This window comes from Podarcis liolepis (assembly GCF_965112155.1).
Source record: "Podarcis liolepis genome assembly, chromosome: 2".
NCBI lineage: Eukaryota > Metazoa > Chordata > Lepidosauria > Squamata > Lacertidae > Podarcis > Podarcis liolepis.
Window position 1 is genome coordinate 80873692 of NC_139555.1, and position 24323 is coordinate 80898014.

Here is a 24323-nt window from a genome sequence, read left to right on the forward strand (position 1 = left end):
TTAATTACTTGAGGGATATCTTGAGTGATTTCTTGAGTGATATTCTGAGTACCACTTAGGTGGGTCATTAGGTGTGGATTAGTTGCTAAAGCCTTCGTGTCTTGACCTCTTGAATTTGTGAAGAGTTTTTCTGGGAAGATGGCTGTACTGCACTTAGTTGTGCTTTGGCTTGGCTTCGTGTATAGGGGCGAGCTGTGGTTTTGTGCCCTGTGCCAGCCAGATCTGTGTAGGGATTGCAGGGGGGTGCAGCATCCGGAGGTGCCACTATGGTTTGGTTACTGGATGGTGTCTGTAATTTATCTGTGGAGAGGGTCTGGGTTTGGGTCTGGTGTGGTTGATTGGTGGTGGCGTTCTGTGTGCCTCTGGATCTGGTGTCGGTTTTTGTGGGGAGGGCTAATTTCCAGATGTCTGGCAGGCGGGACGTGTCGTCACGCTTGTTCATGTTGTGAGGGTGTTTCTCTATCTCGATGGCTTCCATGATTATTCTCTTGTGGTGATGTTCCATGTTAAAGAGCAATTTGGAATCTGCAAAATTAATTTCGTGTCCTGTTTCTTTCATGTGTTGGAAAAGAGAGGAAGATTTTTCTTCTTTTTTGACGGCATTCTTGTGTTCTGCGATACGTGCATTTATTCGTCTGTTTGTTTGTCCAATGTACGTGGCTGGGCAGACTTTGCAGGGTATTTCATAGACCCCTTGGTTTTCCAACTGGATTTTATCTTTGGGGTTTCTGAGGATATTGGCTATTTTTTGGTTGGTGCAAAAGGCTGTTTTGATATTGTGTTTATGGAGGATTTTGCTAATTTTATCTGTAGTGCCCTTGATATAAGGAAGGAGGGCCATGCCATTGTTTTCTTCCGTGTCTTGGTTTTTGGGGGGTGTTTCTTTTTGGATTAGCTTCTTAACCCTGTTTTGCTGGTATCCATTGGCGATTAACACATTTGAGAGATTCTGTAACTCAGTTGTCAAGTGGTCTTTGTCAGCCAGGCGTTTGGTTCTGGAGATGAGGGTCTTGGCTACGGAGTTTATTTGTGCAGGGTGGTGGTGTGATTGAGCATGTAAGTAGCGGTTGGTGTGTGTTTTTTTCCGGTAGATAGTGTGTCCTAGGGAGCCATCAGGTTTTTTGTAGATTAGGACGTCAAGGAAGGGAAGCTGGTTGTTGGCTTCTATTTCCATAGTGAATTGTATTTTGGGGTGTAGGCTGTTGAGATGTGTGAGGAAGCTATCTAGTTTTTCTTTCCCGTGTGGCCAAATTACAAAGGTGTCGTCAACATATCTGAGCCAAAGTTTGGGTTTGTGTTCTGACTTGTCTAAAGCATTGGTTTCAAAGTGTTCCATGTACAGATTTGCGATGACCGGTGAGAGGGGTGATCCCATAGGTGCTCCTTCTATCTGTTTGTATCTTTGTCCATTGTGGATGAAGTACGTGTTGGTTAGGCAGTGGTTGGTCAGGTCCAGGATGTATTCGGGGGGATTGTATTTGTTTTGAATGGCTGTCAAGGCTTCATTAATGGGCACTTGTGTGAAGAGAGATACAACATCGAAGCTCACAAGTAGGTCATCGGGATGTAGGTTTTGCTTCTTTATTGTTTCTATGAACTGGAAGGAGTTTGTAACGTGTGAAGAGATGGATTCTGCATAGGGCTGAAGTTGCTTAGCGAGAAATTTAGCGAGATTTTGTAGAGGTGAGCCTATGGAGCTGACTATTGGTCTGAGTGGTGTTCCTTCTTTGTGTATCTTGGGGAGGCCGTAGAGTTTGGGGCATCTGGATGATTTTTCTCTGGGGATGATTCTTAGCTGGATTTCTTCACTGATAGGAGAGGCTTTTATTTTGGATTTGGTGGTTTTTTCCAGATAGGTGGTGGGATCTGTTTTTATAGGTTGGTAGGTAGGGTCTTGGAGTAGATTTGATAGTTTTGCTTGGTAGTCCGATGTGTTCATCACAACAGTGGCATTACCTTTGTCTGCTGGGAGAATGATTATGTTGTTGTCTTTCCTCAGGCTGGTGAGTGCTTTCTGTTCTTCTTTGTGTAAATTGCTTCTGGGTGGTTTGCTGGAGCAGAGGATGTTGGTGACTTCAAGTCTGATTTTATTGGCTTCATCTGGGTTGATTTTGGTTAGGCTAGCTTCGACTCCGCATATGATGTTTTCCGTGGGGATGCGTCTCGGGGTAACTGCAAAGTTGAAACCTTTGGAGAGTACTTTGGTTTCAGTTGAGGTGAGGATCCTGTCTGATATGTTATGTACTGTTTGTTTCATGGGTTGTTGTGGAGGGTGGCTGGGCTTCTGGCGTCTCTCTAGTTTGTGGAGTTTGTTGGTGTGTGTGTCTGTCTTATGTGAGGTCTCAGTTTCAGCTCTCCAGACGGCTAGTTGTTTGCATTTGTCCCAGAGTGCAGGGTGGATTTTGTTACAGAGTTTGAGGTGAAGAGTGAGCAGATCTTTGTTGGTTTGGTTTAGTAGGTATCTTTTCTTATGTAGTTCGTTTCTGATTAGGGATAGTTCAGTTCGTTTCAGGATCCTTTCGGTAGCTGGGGTTTTAGAGTGGAATTTAAGTTGGAAGCATGTGGGAATTAAGTTGTTGTCTCGGCAGTTGCGTAGGAACAAGAGATCACATAAGATGGTGGCTCTTCGGATTTCTAGTTTCTCGTAGGTTCTTGTCAGCTGGAAGGTTTCCTCCCCGTAGAGGTGAGATATTTGTTTTCGTAGATTTTCACGGGTACAGGAATGCAGGTTTTGGTGTCCTCGGGTGTCTTCCCGTGTAAAAGTTGGGGTGTCTAGGCGACGTTTCGACGAGGTCTCACTCGTCATCTTCAGGCTGGTGCTTTCGGCTTCTTGTTACTGGAACAGAGCGGGATCTCAGTGTTTGAGTTCCTATAAATACTGTAGAGGGGTGTGGTGTATTGCCTCAAAAGTTCTGGGCAGAGGGGAAGTTCCCAGGCTAGTGTTCTTTTCTTCTTTTGTTCCTTAATTACTTGAGGGATATCTTGAGTGATTTCTTGAGTGATATTCTGAGTACCACTTAGGTGGGTCATTAGGTGTGGATTAGTTGCTAAAGCCTTCGTGTCTTGACCTCTTGAATTTGTGAAGAGTTTTTCTGGGAAGATGGCTGTACTGCACTTAGTTGTGCTTTGGCTTGGCTTCGTGTATAGGGGCGAGCTGTGGTTTTGTGCCCTGTGCCAGCCAGATCTGTGTAGGGATTGCAGGGGGGTGCAGCATCCGGAGGTGCCACTATGGTTTGGTTACTGGATGGTGTCTGTAATTTATCTGTGGAGAGGGTCTGGGTTTGGGTCTGGTGTGGTTGATTGGTGGTGGCGTTCTGTGTGCCTCTGGATCTGGTGTCGGTTTTTGTGGGGAGGGCTAATTTCCAGATGTCTGGCAGGCGGGACGTGTCGTCACGCTTGTTCATGTTGTGAGGGTGTTTCTCTATCTCGATGGCTTCCATGATTATTCTCTTGTGGTGATGTTCCATGTTAAAGAGCAATTTGGAATCTGCAAAATTAATTTCGTGTCCTGTTTCTTTCATGTGTTGGAAAAGAGAGGAAGATTTTTCTTCTTTTTTGACGGCATTCTTGTGTTCTGCGATACGTGCATTTATTCGTCTGTTTGTTTGTCCAATGTACGTGGCTGGGCAGACTTTGCAGGGTATTTCATAGACCCCTTGGTTTTCCAACTGGATTTTATCTTTGGGGTTTCTGAGGATATTGGCTATTTTTTGGTTGGTGCAAAAGGCTGTTTTGATATTGTGTTTATGGAGGATTTTGCTAATTTTATCTGTAGTGCCCTTGATATAAGGAAGGAGGGCCATGCCATTGTTTTCTTCCGTGTCTTGGTTTTTGGGGGGTGTTTCTTTTTGGATTAGCTTCTTAACCCTGTTTTGCTGGTATCCATTGGCGATTAACACATTTGAGAGATTCTGTAACTCAGTTGTCAAGTGGTCTTTGTCAGCCAGGCGTTTGGTTCTGGAGATGAGGGTCTTGGCTACGGAGTTTATTTGTGCAGGGTGGTGGTGTGATTGAGCATGTAAGTAGCGGTTGGTGTGTGTTTTTTTCCGGTAGATAGTGTGTCCTAGGGAGCCATCAGGTTTTTTGTAGATTAGGACGTCAAGGAAGGGAAGCTGGTTGTTGGCTTCTATTTCCATAGTGAATTGTATTTTGGGGTGTAGGCTGTTGAGATGTGTGAGGAAGCTATCTAGTTTTTCTTTCCCGTGTGGCCAAATTACAAAGGTGTCGTCAACATATCTGAGCCAAAGTTTGGGTTTGTGTTCTGACTTGTCTAAAGCATTGGTTTCAAAGTGTTCCATGTACAGATTTGCGATGACCGGTGAGAGGGGTGATCCCATAGGTGCTCCTTCTATCTGTTTGTATCTTTGTCCATTGTGGATGAAGTACGTGTTGGTTAGGCAGTGGTTGGTCAGGTCCAGGATGTATTCGGGGGGATTGTATTTGTTTTGAATGGCTGTCAAGGCTTCATTAATGGGCACTTGTGTGAAGAGAGATACAACATCGAAGCTCACAAGTAGGTCATCGGGATGTAGGTTTTGCTTCTTTATTGTTTCTATGAACTGGAAGGAGTTTGTAACGTGTGAAGAGATGGATTCTGCATAGGGCTGAAGTTGCTTAGCGAGAAATTTAGCGAGATTTTGTAGAGGTGAGCCTATGGAGCTGACTATTGGTCTGAGTGGTGTTCCTTCTTTGTGTATCTTGGGGAGGCCGTAGAGTTTGGGGCATCTGGATGATTTTTCTCTGGGGATGATTCTTAGCTGGATTTCTTCACTGATAGGAGAGGCTTTTATTTTGGATTTGGTGGTTTTTTCCAGATAGGTGGTGGGATCTGTTTTTATAGGTTGGTAGGTAGGGTCTTGGAGTAGATTTGATAGTTTTGCTTGGTAGTCCGATGTGTTCATCACAACAGTGGCATTACCTTTGTCTGCTGGGAGAATGATTATGTTGTTGTCTTTCCTCAGGCTGGTGAGTGCTTTCTGTTCTTCTTTGTGTAAATTGCTTCTGGGTGGTTTGCTGGAGCAGAGGATGTTGGTGACTTCAAGTCTGATTTTATTGGCTTCATCTGGGTTGATTTTGGTTAGGCTAGCTTCGACTCCGCATATGATGTTTTCCGTGGGGATGCGTCTCGGGGTAACTGCAAAGTTGAAACCTTTGGAGAGTACTTTGGTTTCAGTTGAGGTGAGGATCCTGTCTGATATGTTATGTACTGTTTGTTTCATGGGTTGTTGTGGAGGGTGGCTGGGCTTCTGGCGTCTCTCTAGTTTGTGGAGTTTGTTGGTGTGTGTGTCTGTCTTATGTGAGGTCTCAGTTTCAGCTCTCCAGACGGCTAGTTGTTTGCATTTGTCCCAGAGTGCAGGGTGGATTTTGTTACAGAGTTTGAGGTGAAGAGTGAGCAGATCTTTGTTGGTTTGGTTTAGTAGGTATCTTTTCTTATGTAGTTCGTTTCTGATTAGGGATAGTTCAGTTCGTTTCAGGATCCTTTCGGTAGCTGGGGTTTTAGAGTGGAATTTAAGTTGGAAGCATGTGGGAATTAAGTTGTTGTCTCGGCAGTTGCGTAGGAACAAGAGATCACATAAGATGGTGGCTCTTCGGATTTCTAGTTTCTCGTAGGTTCTTGTCAGCTGGAAGGTTTCCTCCCCGTAGAGGTGAGATATTTGTTTTCGTAGATTTTCACGGGTACAGGAATGCAGGTTTTGGTGTCCTCGGGTGTCTTCCCGTGTAAAAGTTGGGGTGTCTAGGCGACGTTTCGACGAGGTCTCACTCGTCATCTTCAGGCTGGTGCTTTCGGCTTCTTGTTACTGGAACAGAGCGGGATCTCAGTGTTTGAGTTCCTATAAATACTGTAGAGGGGTGTGGTGTATTGCCTCAAAAGTTCTGGGCAGAGGGGAAGTTCCCAGGCTAGTGTTCTTTTCTTCTTTTGTTCCTTAATTACTTGAGGGATATCTTGAGTGATTTCTTGAGTGATATTCTGAGTACCACTTAGGTGGGTCATTAGGTGTGGATTAGTTGCTAAAGCCTTCGTGTCTTGACCTCTTGAATTTGTGAAGAGTTTTTCTGGGAAGATGGCTGTACTGCACTTAGTTGTGCTTTGGCTTGGCTTCGTGTATAGGGGCGAGCTGTGGTTTTGTGCCCTGTGCCAGCCAGATCTGTGTAGGGATTGCAGGGGGGTGCAGCATCCGGAGGTGCCACTATGGTTTGGTTACTGGATGGTGTCTGTAATTTATCTGTGGAGAGGGTCTGGGTTTGGGTCTGGTGTGGTTGATTGGTGGTGGCGTTCTGTGTGCCTCTGGATCTGGTGTCGGTTTTTGTGGGGAGGGCTAATTTCCAGATGTCTGGCAGGCGGGACGTGTCGTCACGCTTGTTCATGTTGTGAGGGTGTTTCTCTATCTCGATGGCTTCCATGATTATTCTCTTGTGGTGATGTTCCATGTTAAAGAGCAATTTGGAATCTGCAAAATTAATTTCGTGTCCTGTTTCTTTCATGTGACCAACCACTGCCTAACCAACACGTACTTCATCCACAATGGACAAAGATACAAACAGATAGAAGGAGCACCTATGGGATCACCCCTCTCACCGGTCATCGCAAATCTGTACATGGAACACTTTGAAACCAATGCTTTAGACAAGTCAGAACACAAACCCAAACTTTGGCTCAGATATGTTGACGACACCTTTGTAATTTGGCCACACGGGAAAGAAAAACTAGATAGCTTCCTCACACATCTCAACAGCCTACACCCCAAAATACAATTCACTATGGAAATAGAAGCCAACAACCAGCTTCCCTTCCTTGACGTCCTAATCTACAAAAAACCTGATGGCTCCCTAGGACACACTATCTACCGGAAAAAAACACACACCAACCGCTACTTACATGCTCAATCACACCACCACCCTGCACAAATAAACTCCGTAGCCAAGACCCTCATCTCCAGAACCAAACGCCTGGCTGACAAAGACCACTTGACAACTGAGTTACAGAATCTCTCAAATGTGTTAATCGCCAATGGATACCAGCAAAACAGGGTTAAGAAGCTAATCCAAAAAGAAACACCCCCCAAAAACCAAGACACGGAAGAAAACAATGGCATGGCCCTCCTTCCTTATATCAAGGGCACTACAGATAAAATTAGCAAAATCCTCCATAAACACAATATCAAAACAGCCTTTTGCACCAACCAAAAAATAGCCAATATCCTCAGAAACCCCAAAGATAAAATCCAGTTGGAAAACCAAGGGGTCTATGAAATACCCTGCAAAGTCTGCCCAGCCACGTACATTGGACAAACAAACAGACGAATAAATGCACGTATCGCAGAACACAAGAATGCCGTCAAAAAAGAAGAAAAATCTTCCTCTCTTTTCCAACACATGAAAGAAACAGGACACGAAATTAATTTTGCAGATTCCAAATTGCTCTTTAACATGGAACATCACCACAAGAGAATAATCATGGAAGCCATCGAGATAGAGAAACACCCTCACAACATGAACAAGCGTGACGACACGTCCCGCCTGCCAGACATCTGGAAATTAGCCCTCCCCACAAAAACCGACACCAGATCCAGAGGCACACAGAACGCCACCACCAATCAACCACACCAGACCCAAACCCAGACCCTCTCCACAGATAAATTACAGACACCATCCAGTAACCAAACCATAGTGGCACCTCCGGATGCTGCACCCCCCTGCAATCCCTACACAGATCTGGCTGGCACAGGGCACAAAACCACAGCTCGCCCCTATACACGAAGCCAAGCCAAAGCACAACTAAGTGCAGTACAGCCATCTTCCCAGAAAAACTCTTCACAAATTCAAGAGGTCAAGACACGAAGGCTTTAGCAACTAATCCACACCTAATGACCCACCTAAGTGGTACTCAGAATATCACTCAAGAAATCACTCAAGATATCCCTCAAGTAATTAAGGAACAAAAGAAGAAAAGAACACTAGCCTGGGAACTTCCCCTCTGCCCAGAACTTTTGAGGCAATACACCACACCCCTCTACAGTATTTATAGGAACTCAAACACTGAGATCCCGCTCTGTTCCAGTAACAAGAAGCCGAAAGCACCAGCCTGAAGATGACGAGTGAGACCTCGTCGAAACGTCGCCTAGACACCCCAACTTTTACACGGGAAGACACCCGAGGACACCAAAACCTGCATTCCTGTACCCGTGAAAATCTACGAAAACATATATATATATATATATATATATATGAATGAATGAAATAAATGTGAAAGTTGGTATAGCATAGTAGTGAAAAGACTGAACTTGTACTCAGGAAACCCCTGCTTTTGAATCTCACATCTGCCTTGAACTTACTAGGTGGCCATAGGCAAACCACTCTTTCGGTCTCAGACCCCTTTCAGCAAAACAGCGTTAATGTTAATGCAGGGTTGCTGTAAGATTACATGACAATATAAGTGTTATGAAAGCACTATGTAATTCCTTATCATCATCCTTATCCTTAAATCCACTAAAAAGTGGCTAGAAATACTATTAACAAGCAAATCATAGCGGTAGCTGCTGCTCAGCTGAAAAGTCTGCCGCCTGGCATCACCTGTTATTCCTTTGCCTTTATAAGTCTTGGCAATAATTGCAGTTGGCTGATGTTTGGCCTGGCCAAAGGCTTTGCACAGTTCCTCCACACTGTGCCCATCGACGACGATAGCATGCCAGCTAGGAATGCAAACAAACAGATTAGCTTTTAAAAGGATTTGCAGAGGCAAAGCTTTTTATAAGAGCTCCGTGCCGAATAAGCAAAAGCAAGCACTGAACTGGTACCTATAGTTATATATTATTAATAAGATACATGATGGCATTTTTTGTTGCAAGATGCAGCTAAGATCCAAGGAATAGCTTAAGTGCACCAAAGGTGCCCAAAGGCACGCCCAATAAGATGTTTTGCTTTGTTTTTTGACCAGCCAAGCCCAAGCTGTATCACAGTTCGCTTTATAATGCCTCTTCAGTATCAAACTCCTCAGTAGTTTGAAAGAAATTAAGACCAAGCTCTCCTGGATGCTTAGGAATGAGCACACAGTTCTCTGGATCCCAGTGACATGTCAGAATCAGAAAATGTTGCACTTGGGCTTGTTGCCTTAGCTTATTCGTCTTTGTCTCTGACTAATGGCATGCTGAACAGTAGCAAATTTTAGTCCTAGCATATTCAGCCTAACCTTTATAAATGAATAATAAAAGAACCAGTAGCTAAGAATGTATGGCAAGAATGTATCATGGACTAAAAGATAAATATCTTCCAAATATTCATAAGCATAAAGGACCTTTGCAAAAACCAAGAATTATCTCTCTGAATAATAAGTTTTTATTTTTTCCACTATCACATTCTCCTTGTGGGCTCAAAGGCTATAAGCTACCTTCAACCTGTTTAACCACTTTATTAAAATAACTATAAACTAAAGCAAGGTCTAGAATACTTGCTAAGGACACAAGAATCTATAACAATAAATCCTTTCTGAAATAGAGACAACACCTATGTGACCTAAAGGCTCAAATAGTTCAATGGGGCCTTTAAGCATGTTTAAAGGAGTGAGGAAATAGCCAGTTTCCTCAAATAGGACAAATTTCAACAGAGCCAGAAATAAACGCTTTGAAAGCATGACTGTCAACGGCTAAACAAATAAAAAAAGCACTTCCTTGCCATTTTGTGCTCTTCAAATGAAAGAACGGACTGACTCCTGGACAAAATTTAACGACCTGTGTTGGCCTTTACTTTTCTGTGTTTATGATCCCTTTATATTGACTATCATGGCTCCAAGTTGGATGCAGACATCTCTGTTTGTGGAAGGGATTGAGATTCAGTGGAGGCTCCCAGTGCATGAAGAAGACAAGGTGATTTTCACCAAATCTGCCTTCTCCGTGTAGCCCCATGTGCTTTGTACCCTGACACTCTGGAGCAGCTTTTCAGAGAGCACAGGAATTTTAGGGGAGGAATTGGGGGGGAATGGCCTCTTCCTTCAGCAGGAGAGCCCTGTGGGAAAACTGCTGCCCCTAGAGATTTTGATTCTGCATTTAATGATCCTCCGAACTCAATCCACAAATTGAAAAGAGCACAGAGCAACCAAGGTTGAAGACATCATATATTTCTCAAATACATACATACATACATACCCAAAGGCTTCACAACGTTTTTGGTAGATTTCAACATGATGCTGCAGAGGCGCAGGGTCACTTTGTCCAAGTCGGTTAATGTCAAGAATAGCAACCAAATTATCCAGCTTGTAGAACCCAGCAAAGGCCATTGCCTCCCAAACTGAACCTTCAGACAATTCTCCATCACCGAGGACACAATAAACACGGTAGCTGCGTATTGAATAACAAAAAGCAGGGACTAAATATTCAGTATCATAAGTTGACAAAGGAGGAAAAACACTTTTTCAGATAAGCCTACACAGTATGGACAATACAACAGTAGCCCCAATGAAACATTTTGCCTTTAATGACACTCTTCCTACATAGATTTTGTTGGCTCTTCTTCAAAGCCTATAACATGCTTCAGCCCTCTGAGGAATTTTGCTTTTGAGTACTTTCCTTTCTTTCTACCATTTTTTGTTGCATCATTATTACACAACCTAGTTAGATGTGACAGCAGTACATTTGTGTATCTGGAGAAAATAGGTTTGGATCTTAGGAGCAAAAAGCAGTCAGGGGCACAGCCCATCATGCCAGCCACATGCTTCCTAGCCTGACAGACTTTTGGCATCAAAAAAACTTCAAGTGACAGCCACGTGAAAGTCCGGTATATCACTTCCTTTTATTCTTCAATTCAGACCCTGTCACCATCCCCAGCTTCCTGTGTGGCTGGGGAAGAACTGGATTTCAACACAGACCTGCTGCCGTTACATTCGGTTTCACCATTAGGACAGGGGCAGGAAACTTGTGGTTGCCCGTATGCCCTTGGACTACAATGCCAACTATCTGTGAACAATGGCCATGCTGGACAGAAGTTTCTAGTTCAGCAACATCTGAAAGGCCTTCAGTTTCCCACCAGTGACTTTGCTACAACCAGAATGAGTGCGCTTCGCATACTATTACACGGCCTTCTCAAACTTGGGTCCCCAGATGTTATTGGACCACAACTTCCATCGTCCCTGACCACTGGTCCTGGTAGCTAGGAATGATGGGAGTTGTAGTCCAACAACATCCAGGGACCCAAGTTTGAGAAAGGTTGCTATAATGTTTCCAAAGCATGCTCTCTGGGTGTATGATACTAAAGGCATTAAGATGTCTTGGGTTATTTCAGTTCTGGCAGCCAGTGTATTTTGATTTATTCCTTTAATCAGAGAGAAAGTATACAATCCTCATTAGATGGGTCAATCCAAATGTCTTGTTTGTGTTGGTTTGTGACTCATTTATACTGAAAAAGCTTAAGTGATTTATAGTACTGGATGCGACATAAAATAAATTTTATGAGCCTAAAAGGTGAATCAGACAAAGGCTCATCTAGTCCAGCTTTCTGTTTCCACCAGCAATCCAGCAAATGTGTTCCGGAAAATAGTCACCAAAACATAATTTTAAAATCCAATTTAAAATAATGAGTCAGTTTTGAAGACAGGAGGAAGAAAACACAATTTTTTAGGGCTGTGTCAAAGTAATCACAGAAAACTTACACATGTGCAGATAAAAGCTTTACGCTAGCTATGCCATATTTCTTGTGGCTGCCATCCGCAGGGGTATGGACACAAGATTTATGCCTGCATTTGGGGATTTGGTTTGACAGGTCACACAAGGCTTGTGGATGCTCTCCGAGGTCCTGTTCTATGGTCAGGCTTGCACTAGAGACATAAGCCTGCCTTCAATGTCATGGTTTCCCCCCCTCCCCAAGAATTGTGGGAAGTATTGTTCTTATTAAAAAGCCCTCTCCTCCCTTTATGGAATGAGCCTATGGAATGAGCTGCTGCAGGATATGGTAGCAGCCACTAACCGAGATGGCTTTAAAAGCAGATTAGACAAATTCATAGAATATAAAAGGCTATTAGCTGCCACTAGTTAATGATGGCTATATGCTACCTCCAGATTTAGGACGCCACTGAAATACGGTTGCTGGAAACAATAGTGGGAAATGTCTTCATATTCTGCTTGTGGGCTGCCATCGGGCATCTAACTGGCTAGACTAGATAGGTCTTTGCTCTGATGCAGCAAGATTCTGTCAGCACCCATGCAAAATTACAGCACCCATGCAAAATTACAGTCATTTAGAAGCTATGTCTGACATTACTGGAACCTTAAGCACAGATTAATATTGGTTTTAGGATTCTAACATAAATGTGCCCTGAGAGGACAGCTTTTTTTCATAGTCATACACCATGAGAAACAGGGCTGCAGACAAGTATTATTCAGCTCCGTAATGCAGGTTTTTAAGACCAAAATTCAAGCCCTCCTAGTGTAGTTCACTGAACTAACTTCATTTGTTCCTGTAGGCTGCTGCGGTTGTTAAGAGGCCTAATAATGTGTGCCCGTGTGCCCTAGAAAGTATTTAAGGAGCTCATAATGAGCAGCAAGAATAATCTGAAACACACATTATTCTCTACTTTTGGTTTTTCCGCCTAAGTCAAAGCCTCACCTAAAGGTAATCAAAATGAGTAACCAGAGGGAAGCTGTGAGTCATTAGTGCCAATTATTGTAGAACGAGAATGTAACCTTGAGGGGGAAAAGGTGCTTCAACAATAACTCTTACTGTAAAGCTGGAATGAATGCGTGCCTGCTAAACACACCATCACTGTGACTCAGCAAAATCCTTGGGAAAGCTCAGCTACTACTTAACAAGTGATGCTTATAATCTATTTAGCCAGAGGCAAGGATTTGCACATTATTCAGTATGTATATTTGAGTCTAAATGCTTAACCTGTAAGAACTGCTACACCTCAAGGGAAAACAAGTTGGGACACTAAAATGCTTGAAGTTTTGTTTGCTTGTTTTATAGTTCATAGCTCCAACCACCACCAATGGAAACTCCCTTTCTGGGTTGAAGTGACAGCATGAGGCATATTTAGCGGAGGATAGAATTTCCCACCCACATATCACTATTAGCTGTAAAAAAAAACAACCAACCAAACATACAAATGCAACTTCCAAATGCATTTAGAGTCATGTTTAATTTGGCCCTCAGTTGTGGCCTACTGCAGTTAAATAAAAGGTTCAGCCCCACTTCCATTATACTGGGTTTACCCCCAGTTCTTTCGTGTCATTAGCATCTGCCACAAGTAAAAGCACTGGGAGCGACAGTCTTGCACAGCAATGTTCCTTCTTGGTACGGCTGATTATATTAATATAGATTAGAAACCTTTTGATTTATTAAAAAGGTGCCCAAGATTCAGCCTTGCATTTAAGCACTAGCCTGGTAGCCACACGTGATTAGGAATTGCATGCAGGTTGAGTGCATGTTGCAATTCTAAGCAGGCAAATGAGTGGTGTTAACAGAGGGATAGACGAGTTTGTCCCTGCTGAGCAACCAGCAGAGAGACTAAGGGAGCTGCCGGAGGATGGAAACCCTTTCCCATTTACTTCCAACACACAATGCCACAGCTTGTTGCAAAAGGAACAGAGCTCTCCATCCATCCTTTGTTAGCCACCAGCAAGCTTGTAAACAGTTCTGCAGGCTAGTAACTTCTATGGGCTTATTTACAAGGTCTGTGAGTTTTAAAAAGCAAAGCAAAAGAACTGATTTTAAAAACATTCTTAGAAAAAGCTGCAGATGGCAGGTGTTGTCTTTCAAGAGGCATCCCCTGTCCCCTCTCTCTTACAGAGGATGAAAAGTCTCTGGTAAGATGGCGCAACATGTGCAGGCATTCAACATGTGCAGGCATTCAAGAGTATGCTGGCATTGTTGTTTATTCTGATACAAATTTACATAGTTATAGTCAACTAAAAACCATATGATCAAGTAACTAGCATTTCTTTAATCAGGTGACAGTTCTACTTTATGATTTTTTCAAATGAGCAAAGGCCAATATGGATTGTGATGCATCCTGGTAGGGACAGCAAGGAGCCACTGTGAAGTAACTGCTGCATTGTGCAATCTGATGCCATTTTTTTCCTGCCGGACATTTAATGGGTGATTTGCTACCCATCCCAGTATCTCATGATGGGGAATGCACCGGCAGCAGCATTTAAACCTAATATGCAGCTGTTAAAAGGCCCAGGAGGCTGATGGAACAAAGTTGACAATCCTAGATGGACTTAACATTCCTCTCTCAGCCTTAAGATTTTGTGAATCAAACTCAACTCCAAGTGACAGGGTTTCTCCCCCCCACCCCCAGTTTAGCTTTTCTGCATTTCCTATTTCCTCAAATACTTTACAGATGACTGGGCTGATTTGTCTATTTGCCAAAACATCAGTGTGCAAATTAAATGTATTTGTGTGAGAGGTGAGGTGGGGTGTGTGAATATAGCAAGCTGGCAATAATACAGCAAGGCAGGAATAAAAACGGATAAATACTGATGAGAGCAGTTCATGCTATCATCTACAGTAAATATCATTTGTGTTAGGGCACGTATCTGCAAACTTTATTAGTCACCTAGCTAAGTTACGATTTTACAAAACCCTGGCTATTCCCCAGCATGACGTGCAAAGAGCCAGTGAGCACCAACCGTAGGCAGAGATAAAGTCTTTCTATGAATACCACCTGCCAGGCTGCATTAAGATCAGCACATCAGTGTACACAGAAATGCTTTCAAGCAAGTGAAGTGTGCAATGTAAAATTGCATTTACTCAGCAACCCAGATTTTCATGCTCTAATACTGTCACATAAAATACATCAACTTCCCCAACACACACAGACAAATGCCTTTGGATATCTACTTTTCTTTAACACCACATGAAGATTTTCATACCAGTTCTAACAGGACTATTGCCCTTGAACTCACTACGAGTTGCACAACAGGGTTCTTCTGCATAATATCCTCTAACACCTTTGTTGGACAACGCTGTGTTGCCATAACAATCTTTGAACAAAATTCGCTTTCGCTCAAGCTAAATACTGCTTTCATATAAAGTCACCTTTCTATTCCATTGTCACTCACATTATTTCTGCAGAGGTATGGAGATTCTCGCACTTTCTCTCATACGTACATGGGCACCGAACAAGCTATAATTGCAATTCAAAAGGTTGTGGACCAGATTTGGCATTTCTTTGCTCTGTGCCCAATTTAACAACAGATGAATCTTGTTAATTTAGCAGGGTCTGCATTCTCAAACTTGAGATTGGAAACTTGATTGTGTAACAGCATCATGGGCAGTTTTGCTTCATTTCCTTATCCATCCATATACCTCCATGCAAAGCAAAGAGGGTGAAATATTTTCAAGATACCTGGCTTTGTCAAAGTACTTCCCGGTGTAGGCCATACCGCATGCAGCACCCAATCCTTGACCGAGTGATCCAGTAGCGACATCAGTGAATGCTTGTTTCTAAAAAGAAGAAGAATATCATGTAATCAAAAGAATATCTACTTCATAAACCCTAAGCTTTCAATCCTAGGCACACCAGCAGTGAGCCCAGTTTGGGGTTACTTCCAAGTAAGAACAGGCTGCATGTTCAACCCTGACCCAAAGTTCCCACAGGTATATCTAGTGCAGCAGGGAAAGATACCAGCCTAACTCCCTGAAGACTAATTTGTTAAACTCACCTTTTCACCATCAATACTCATCTTTTTAGCCATCTATATTATCTAAGGACTGTACCCCACCCAACCCCACCCTGCCCTTGAAATCTGGCCCTTAGTCAGCCTTAGCTGCCAGATCAAGCACTCCCTCTGAGCACTTCATGAAGTCATGAGAAGAGCCTATGGGCTGCATCCAATACAACTGGCGTTCCATTCATGCAACAAGACTACTACCCCTACGTCTTCTGTGTGACCCAAAAATCTGCTCTGGATCAGATTTTAAGGGTGCACAAGGAACTGCAGGGAAGAGGAAGCAGACACTCCCATGTGCAAGAGGTAGTATGTTGTGTGAGCAGATCAGCAGCACCGGATGCAACCCTACGTGAGTAAATTAATGCAATACAGGTGTGTCAGGAGTTAAGTATTACTCTGCAGTCATAACCCATACGGCACATCTCTGAAGGTCTGAGATGCAAAAGCTGCACCTGCCCTAAATATTTAAAGCCCCGTTTTCTGCTCTTAGCTGGCAGCTGTTGCAATGGTCATGTTAAACAGATTCTAACAAACAAAGAAAGCATGCTGAACTAATTATCTTGATCAACTGTACATTTCAAAAACAGCTGCTCATTAGGTGAGCTTCTGCATCTAGGGTAGGCAGTGGCAGTGTGTGGAGGGGATTTGTGATGAAGCATCCATCCATTCTCAGAGGTATGAGAGATGTGTTGGAGCATCATAAAAGGTAGCCTGTTTTAAAGGGACCCCTGACCATTAGGTCCAGTCACGGATGGCTCTGGGGTTGCGGCGCTCATCTCGCTTTACTGGCCAAGGGAGCCAGCGTACAGCTTCCAGGTCATGTGGCCAGCATGACTTAAGCCACTTCTGGAGAACCAGAGCAGCGCACGGAAACGCCGTTTAGCTTCCCGCCAGAGCGGTACCTATTTATCTACTTGCACTTCGTGCTTTCGAACTGCTAGGTTGGCAGGAGCCTGTTTTAATACCATAGCTAATATTGACGTGCATGAAAGTAAAGGCATTGAGTGCCCTTCTAAAATGTAAAAGTAATCTTCTTTGGTTGCTTTCTCGGGGCAGGGGGGACACCTTTAACTATACTTCATTTGTTGTCAACCCAGGGGTTTATTTCTGTTACCTAAACCATTGCTAAACTATCACTACGAACCAGATGTTGACAGTAGTGTAAAAGGTGCACAAACTTTTGATTCCTAAGGCAATCTCCCTGCGTTTTCCCAAAATACTCACTGGCACAGGGTGGCCTTCCAAAATGGAATCAATTTTCCTCAGGTTTAATAACTCTGATTCATGGAGGAAGCCTGCTTCAGCCCAGGCAGCATACAGGATTGGGGCTGCATGACCCTAGACGAAGGGGAAGAAACAAAATCAACAATTGCAGACCATCTTAAGAAGAGAGGCAAAATAGCATGCAAGGATATGGAAATGCTCATGTCAACATGTTGCCCGCATATTCTGCCTGCAGGTATTTGGTTCTCTACTGCAAGAACAGGATGCTAGAGTAGATGGGATTTTTGCTTGATGCAGCAAAGCTCTTGTGTTGTTGTTTTTTAAAAAATAACTATTGAGGAGAAAAACCATTAGATATCATACTAGTGACATGGTCCCTGCTGAAGGGTCTTATTCAAATCGGAGAGTTTAAATGAGGCAAAAAGGGACAGTGAACTAGTAGAAGGGGGAAAGGGGCTCAACAGAAAATGGGGATGGCTGTTCTAGAATAGGAAACAGCATGGCAAACAAGGCAAAAACAGGAGTAGGAAGTAATGGAAAAGAGTGGGAGCAGACAAGCAGTTAGAACAGGAACAAGGGAAAGTTTTTTAAAATAGGTATGTCTACATGTGCAAGGGGGAAAAAATATTTCAAGTCAAAGACCAGAAGGCTGCAAATACTTTCTCCCAGTCCCTCCTCTGTTCTGCTCATTGTAGAGAGAAGCAAATGCCCAAAGTGAGAAAAAATCCCAAGGATCCTGCAATATATGGGGCCTCCTGGTTAATGGCTTGCTTCTCTTCATAAGTGAGTTTGAGCCCCACTCCCCATCTCAGGGTGTACAAAGAGGTAGAGATAAGGAGTAACAGCCCAAAGGAAAATACAGTCGGCTGAATTTCAAGTTCCACTGAAATTAATGTCCCGTTGGCTACTTGTCCTACTGATTCCAATAGGACTTAGGTGTGACTAACTTGATTGGCATTTGAGCCAATGTCTCAAAAGCCCAAGGAGTTTGAAACAAGTGCATGAATCCAAGGGTCAGCGCAGAAATTGCGAAGGATGGCAAAGAAATTCTTGGATTTTTTGCATTGTTGTATAAGAACACTGCTGAGGATATTTTTTCCCCTGTTGCAAAGAGCCATTAGGAAACAGAGTAGAGTATTCAATCAGAGCTAGCCTTCAGGAGAGTAATGAAAAAGATCTAGCTCTTACCTTGGAAAGAACAAACCGGTCATTGTTGGGATTTCTGGGATCCTGCGGCTTGTACCTCATGGTATGGAAAAACAGCACAGACATGATTTCTGCAGCACTGCAACATGACGTTGGGTGGCTGCAAATCAAAGCACACGGAGCGTTACAACTGCAGCCTCTTGTCAGGTCACATTCCTGTCACTGAAACACCAACATGCTCACCCTTCCAGGCTTCCACAGGGAAACATGCCATTAGAAGTGCCTGTGAGAACTCCTTCCATCTACTATCATCCTAGCGTCCATTAGCTCTGATCAGTTAAGAGAAGAGGATGTCGTGTTATCTCCCCCAAAATGGATGCCGAAATGTAAGCTTCAGTGAGAGGGCACCTTGAGCTACTTTCTCTCCACTAAGATCAAGAAAGAGCGTCAGAATCAGCAGCTATTGTGTTCATGAAGTTACACGTTCACCTACTTTTAGAGAAAAGCTTCATTTTCTGTGAAAGGCCCAAGGAGATCTCCTTGACCTGAACGAAGCCCTGACAATACTTAGGTATTTTGGAAAAATGGCCCCTGGCCTATGGTTTATCATACGTGGCTAAAGGGTATTCTCTGCCTAGATGCTGCTGGACTCTACTTCTCACCAGCCCCAGCCAGGATGATGGGAGTGTAGTCCAGCAATATCTGAAAGGACACAAGTTAGCCACTTTGAAAGAGCACTTATCTGACTAGATGTTAAGTTTTAATGAGCACTTATAAAGGAAAGTTAAGCTTCAGAAAACAAGTTGGTGCATTATGACATTGGATATGTTTTCTCTCTTTCGAGAGCACAAGTTGAAGGAGATTTGCAGCAGGGATTTCAATGGCATTGTGAAGGAGCATGTCATCTATGATTTTCTCCTGAGCTTCAGGGAAGGGTTTCAGTTGCTTTGCAAAATAACCATGTCAGTACATTACTAAAAGGAAGATGAACAGGAGAGATGCCCTTTCTAGCGCTGCAGATTATTAGGCTGTTTCAGGACAAGAAACAAGCACAATTCTGTTTAACCTAGTATAAACTTGAAGTGGCTTGCTTCCTCCTCCTATATATCCCAATGTGATCTTAAGGATCAACAGCAAACAATTCTTGTAGTACCACACCTGAGCATCATGTTCGGGCAGCAAGAGAGATTTTCTACAGTTGTTAAACTAATTTCTTTAAGAGGTTTCTAAAAGCCCCGACTTGCCTTGAAAAGAAAAAGAAAAACCTCAATAGATCTGGCTTTTGAATGGTGGAGTGGGAATTCCTTTCCCGCCCCACTTCATTTTTCATTTGTGAACATTTGTCATACCCTTTTAAGATATTGCCTACCCTGAACGATTATCACAGGGAAACTAGAAATTAACATTTCTAGGGATTGGAGAAACTGAGAAAGCAAGCATTACCCTGCAGTGAGATTTACTTTGTCTCTAAAAGACAGAATTTATAAGAATGCGTACAGTTAATTATAGATAGTATAACAGCATTCCATAAACAAGGCATCTGGATTTCAGAATTTGGACTTATCAATAATATATCATTTATTTTAAAATATTTAACAGAATTTTACAGCTCAACCCTATGTATGATTACTTAGCCCTGCCTCAAGTGTGGAGAAACCTTTTGGCTCCACAGGCCAGATCCAACTCATGGGCCAAATTTAACAAGTGAGTGAGGATGCCTACCTGTCAACCCACATTCTGTCACAAACAATATCAAGGTATTTTGCCCTATGAAATCCCAAAGTCAGGACTTCAAAGTTTGTAGCAGGCAGGAAGGCACTGCTAACATCTGTTTCACTACAAGGGGTTTACAGTGAAACAGCTGCAGAAATGAAGAAAAGGCTTGCTTTTAGCAGTGCTTTGCTACCTGCTGAGCGCTCTGAAAGTGCAGCCAAACTGAGCAGATTTGGGTGTGTGAGGGAGTTTCCTGTAGGATCACCCTTTCCTTGCATCAGCCAATGTACCAGGAGGGCAATCCTACTTAGTGCTGGGTACCAGTTTTGTGCAGCATTTCAAAGGCCCCCCACCCTTATCTGTATGACCCTCAGAAGTAGGACAGGTGAGCATGGCTTGCCCAAAATGGCTTTGCAGTCCAAATGGGGAAAGTTGGCAGGCCAAAACTGGCCCCCTGGGCTGGAGGTTCCTCTCTCCTCTCCTACTGGGTTCAATAAGGCTTAAAAGTAAAGGTAAAGGGACCCCTGACTGTTTGGTCCAGTCGCGGATGACTCTGGGGTTGCAGCGCTCATCTCGCTTTATTGGCCGAGGGAGCTGGCATACAGCTTCCGGGTCATGTGGCCAGCATGACTAAGCCGCTTCTGGTGAACCAGAGCAGTGCATGGAAACGCCGTTTACCTTCCTGCCGGAGCGCTACCTATTTATCTACTTGCACTTTTGAAATGTGCTTTTGAACTGCTAGGTTGGCAGGAGCAGGGACTGAGCAACGGGAGCTCACCCCATCGTGGGGATTCGAACTGCCGACCTTCTGATCGGCAAGCCCTAGGCTCTGTGGTTTAACCCACAGCGCCACCCGCGTCCCAATGAGGCTACTCCCTAGTATAAGTGTATTATGGACTACAGAATTGGAGTAAAACGGTTCATAAATTTATGGCTGAAGTCTGTGACCCAGGATCATGCTCAATTTTAAACATTACTAGTCTAAAAGTGTCAGTAGCTTGTAATGATCCAGTGGAATGAATTGTCAGTTGTACAGTACTAACTGACATGCTATAGGGCAGCTATAATAGTTAACAGCCAGAAATCCTGTTCATAGAGTAATGGTCTACTAGTTTGGCTGTCACAAGGCATTTTCCCTTTGACTACATTTTCCATGCATGTTAGCATTTTAAAATCATAAATCCAAACACATGATACAACAGTTGTATGACATCCACAGGACTTAAGGCTATATAATGTGCTAATTATCAAGCTGCCAATTAAATATTGCTTCCTAATCCAAACCCCTTTGGGAACAGCACTCTCGTTAACAATTTCTTAAAACACATGCAAATGCTTTTTTAAAAAAACAGGAGTAAAGGTTAGTGCTCATCCCTTGTTAAGTACTTGCACGCTAGGAATTAAAATAATTAGATTTAAGTCACGACTCAAAAACATGTATTAGTAAATATTTACACATGGCTGTTAATCAGTAAACCTTACATGCTTGCTTAAAAGGCTTTCATTCCTTAAATCTTATAAATGTTATACTTAACCATCTCTCTAAAGAACTGCTGCTCTGAGGGTAAAGTTTTTAAATAAACCTATTGATGAACATGTAGAAGAAGAAAAATTAAAAAGGGATTGAAAACAAAATTTAAAAAAATTAAAGCAACCAATTAAAAACATTTTACCACAACAATTCTCAGTTCCAACAAAGAATCTTGAGGCACCTTAAATGCTAGCTAATTTATTACAGCATATGTTGTAGTGGACAAGAGTCCATTTTATCAGACAAGACTTCTTACTGTTTTGCTGCAGCAGACTAACACAGCTACCCCTCTGGGCACTCAGATATAGATACAGATATAAATATACAGATATAGAAATATAGATATGTAGATATATTTGTGGTAGGGGACTTCAATAATTGTTAGCATTTTAAAAACATTTTAAAACAGGTTTAAAATTATATTAATAAAATATAAGAACTGAAAATTGAGCTACCTATCTACTGGAGGGGGAAGATGTTAAATGTGCTTAGGACTGCAACCTTGGTTACCAGGAAGCAAGTCCGATTAATCTTGGCAAGATGGACAACACAGTTCTAGCTATGTCTACTCAAAAGCTCATACCAAGAACTAACTTAGTTGGTCTTTAAGGTGCTATTGGAAGGAATTTTTTTTATTTTTACTCAAAAGTAAGTCTTACTGAATTCAACAGGGCTTGCTTACAGGTATGTGGGAGTATGACAGCAGCTTTAGGATTAGATTGCAAAATACCGATATTGCAAACACAGTAAGCAATAGTGTTCTGCAAGTACCACTAATTTTCATAAGACTTCTGCAAAAGGCTTCAAGCAGATTTCAAAATGAACTAAGGTGTTGCAGAAGACATAGTAGAGCACACCCTCTACCTTTCAGCTTCCATCAGTAACTGGAATTCAGTTTACAAGCCGAGCTACGCTCCAATATCTGAAATTCAACACGTTCCATGTAAAAAACAATTCCTGTTGAAACTAGAGATTTTCAACTATTGGCCAATGTGCAAAATAACTTGTTCCCTATACATTTGCAAACAGCACTCCCAATACAGAAAACACATTTTGGAAAAGGAATGTAAACACAGTGGATTCTATGGAAAATACATTCATACGTAACTTCCTTCTTGCAATTCCTTAAAAAATAAAATATTCCTCTGAAACTACAATAACCATTTGTTCTTTCTCAAACCTCTCTTCTTTTAATCGTCAAATTCTATTAGTTCTGGTCAAACTGCTTGGATTAACACAAAACAAACAGAGCTGCAACACAAAAGATGCCTACTCAGCATGGACAGTTGATTAAGCAAAAACACACCAAGTGCCAGCGGGTGGAGTGGAATTATGCAAAGGCAAATATGCCCAAAAGGAGTAGAAAAGCGTAACAACGTGAAAGCATAAAACAACCAATTTCAGCTTTTACCAAGAAGAGACATTTGGAAACATGCACCGCAATCTTGATGGAGGTTGTGAACCCATGTTAAGAAAGTCACTTATTCCAGATGTTGGCAAAGGAGGCAGTAGTCAAGAGACTACCTTGAGTTGCTGCACTGAAAAGGACCTGCAAAAACCAATGTGATTGCTCAGGTTGAGCATGCAGGGCTAGCTGGGTAGGACAGCCAGCAGCCTACAGCCACCAATCACCAGGTCTGTGAACTCAGGGCTTGTGCTAAAGGCAGGGATGCTTCAGGAAGTTGCTATCACTATGCAACATGGCGCAGACACCACCTAGCTCTATTTCTCCTTGTCATCTGAATCCTTGACCAGTGCCCAGATACATGGGAGGCATCTAATGAAACCAGCGTGGCAACATAAGGAACTTACAGATGAGCTGAGATGTAAGAAGGGAATGAATAAGAAATGGGAAGCCCCAAAGGAAGAGTATACATGAGTTACCAGCAGTTGCAGGGAAAAGGTCAGGTGGGCCAAATCTCAGACTTGCAAGAGAGGTTAAAAATAATAAAAAGGTCAGGAGTCAACAGCAAAAAAAGGTAACACTATTCTAGGCTGCGTCAACAGAAGTACAGTGTTCCAGTCAAGGAAAGTAATAGTCCCACTCTATTCTATCTTGGTCAGACCACACCTGGACTCTTGTGTCCAGTTCTGGGCACCACATTTTAAGAAGGATGTTGACAAGCTGGAACATGTGCAGAGGAAGGCAACCAAGATGATCAAGGGTCTGGAAACCAAGTCTTATGAGGAACGGATTAAGGAGCTGGGTATGTTTAACCTGGAGAAAAGGAGACTGAGAGGAGATATGATAGCCATCTTCAAATATCTAAAGAGCTGTCACACGGAAGATGGAGCAAGCTTGTTTTCTCCTGCTCTGAAGGATAGGATTTGAACCAATGAATTGAAGTTACAAAAAAACAAAGAGAGAGAGACTCAGGAAGAACTTTGACAGTAAGAGCTATTTGACAGTGAAATGGTTTCCCTTGGGAGGTTGTGGGCTCTCCTTTGTTGGAGGTTTTTAAGCAGAGGTTGGGTGGCCATCTGTCATGTATATATAAGTTGGGATTTCTGCATTGCAGGGGGTTGGAGTAGAAGACCCTTGGGATCACTTCCAACTCTATAATTCTATGAGGACCAGTAAGTAGATACTGAATCCAGACAAGAGGGAGGTCCTGTTGATTAGTAGATTGCTTTCTCTTGAATTAGGTAGACAGCCTGTTCTGGGTGCAGTCAGAGTCCCCTTGAAAAGGCAGTTACATAGTCTGAGCATGCACTCATTCATCATTGCCACTCAAGGAAGATAAGTGTCATCATGGACAAAGGCTGACTCCTTCTTCCAGCTCTGGATTGTTTGTCACCATCACCTACTTCTACCTCTGGCTCCTCCCACAACTGGCATGTTACCTGCCCCCTGGTGGCCATGAGACCCTTTTAAGACTCTACTAGATGGCTCAGTCTGGACACAATAGGGAAAGAGGACTAAAAGACTACCCAAGCGTCCTCAGGCACTTTTCTGTTAGTGCAAACAAAGAAGTGGGTAGGGCATATCAACTGGAGACTTGCAGAGCCCCATAACATGATTCATCATGCATTTACTTCTGGCCATT

The 24323-nt window shown here is 42.9% G+C and overlaps 1 protein-coding gene across 1 annotated transcript in view; it reads right to left on the reverse strand.

Annotated features, from left to right (window-relative positions):
- The window catches only part of TKT (transketolase), a 43351-nt gene that overhangs the window by 13298 nt on the left and 5730 nt on the right, over window positions 1-24323 (reverse strand). The window contains exons 2-6 of the mRNA XM_083489316.1: window positions 18075-18192; window positions 16887-17000; window positions 15338-15435; window positions 10140-10331; window positions 8572-8690 (exon numbers count right to left, since the gene is read on the reverse strand). Coding sequence (XP_083345442.1) covers window positions 8572-8690; window positions 10140-10331; window positions 15338-15435; window positions 16887-17000; window positions 18075-18192 — 641 coding nt within the window. The remainder of the gene's footprint in view (window positions 1-8571; window positions 8691-10139; window positions 10332-15337; window positions 15436-16886; window positions 17001-18074; window positions 18193-24323) is intronic.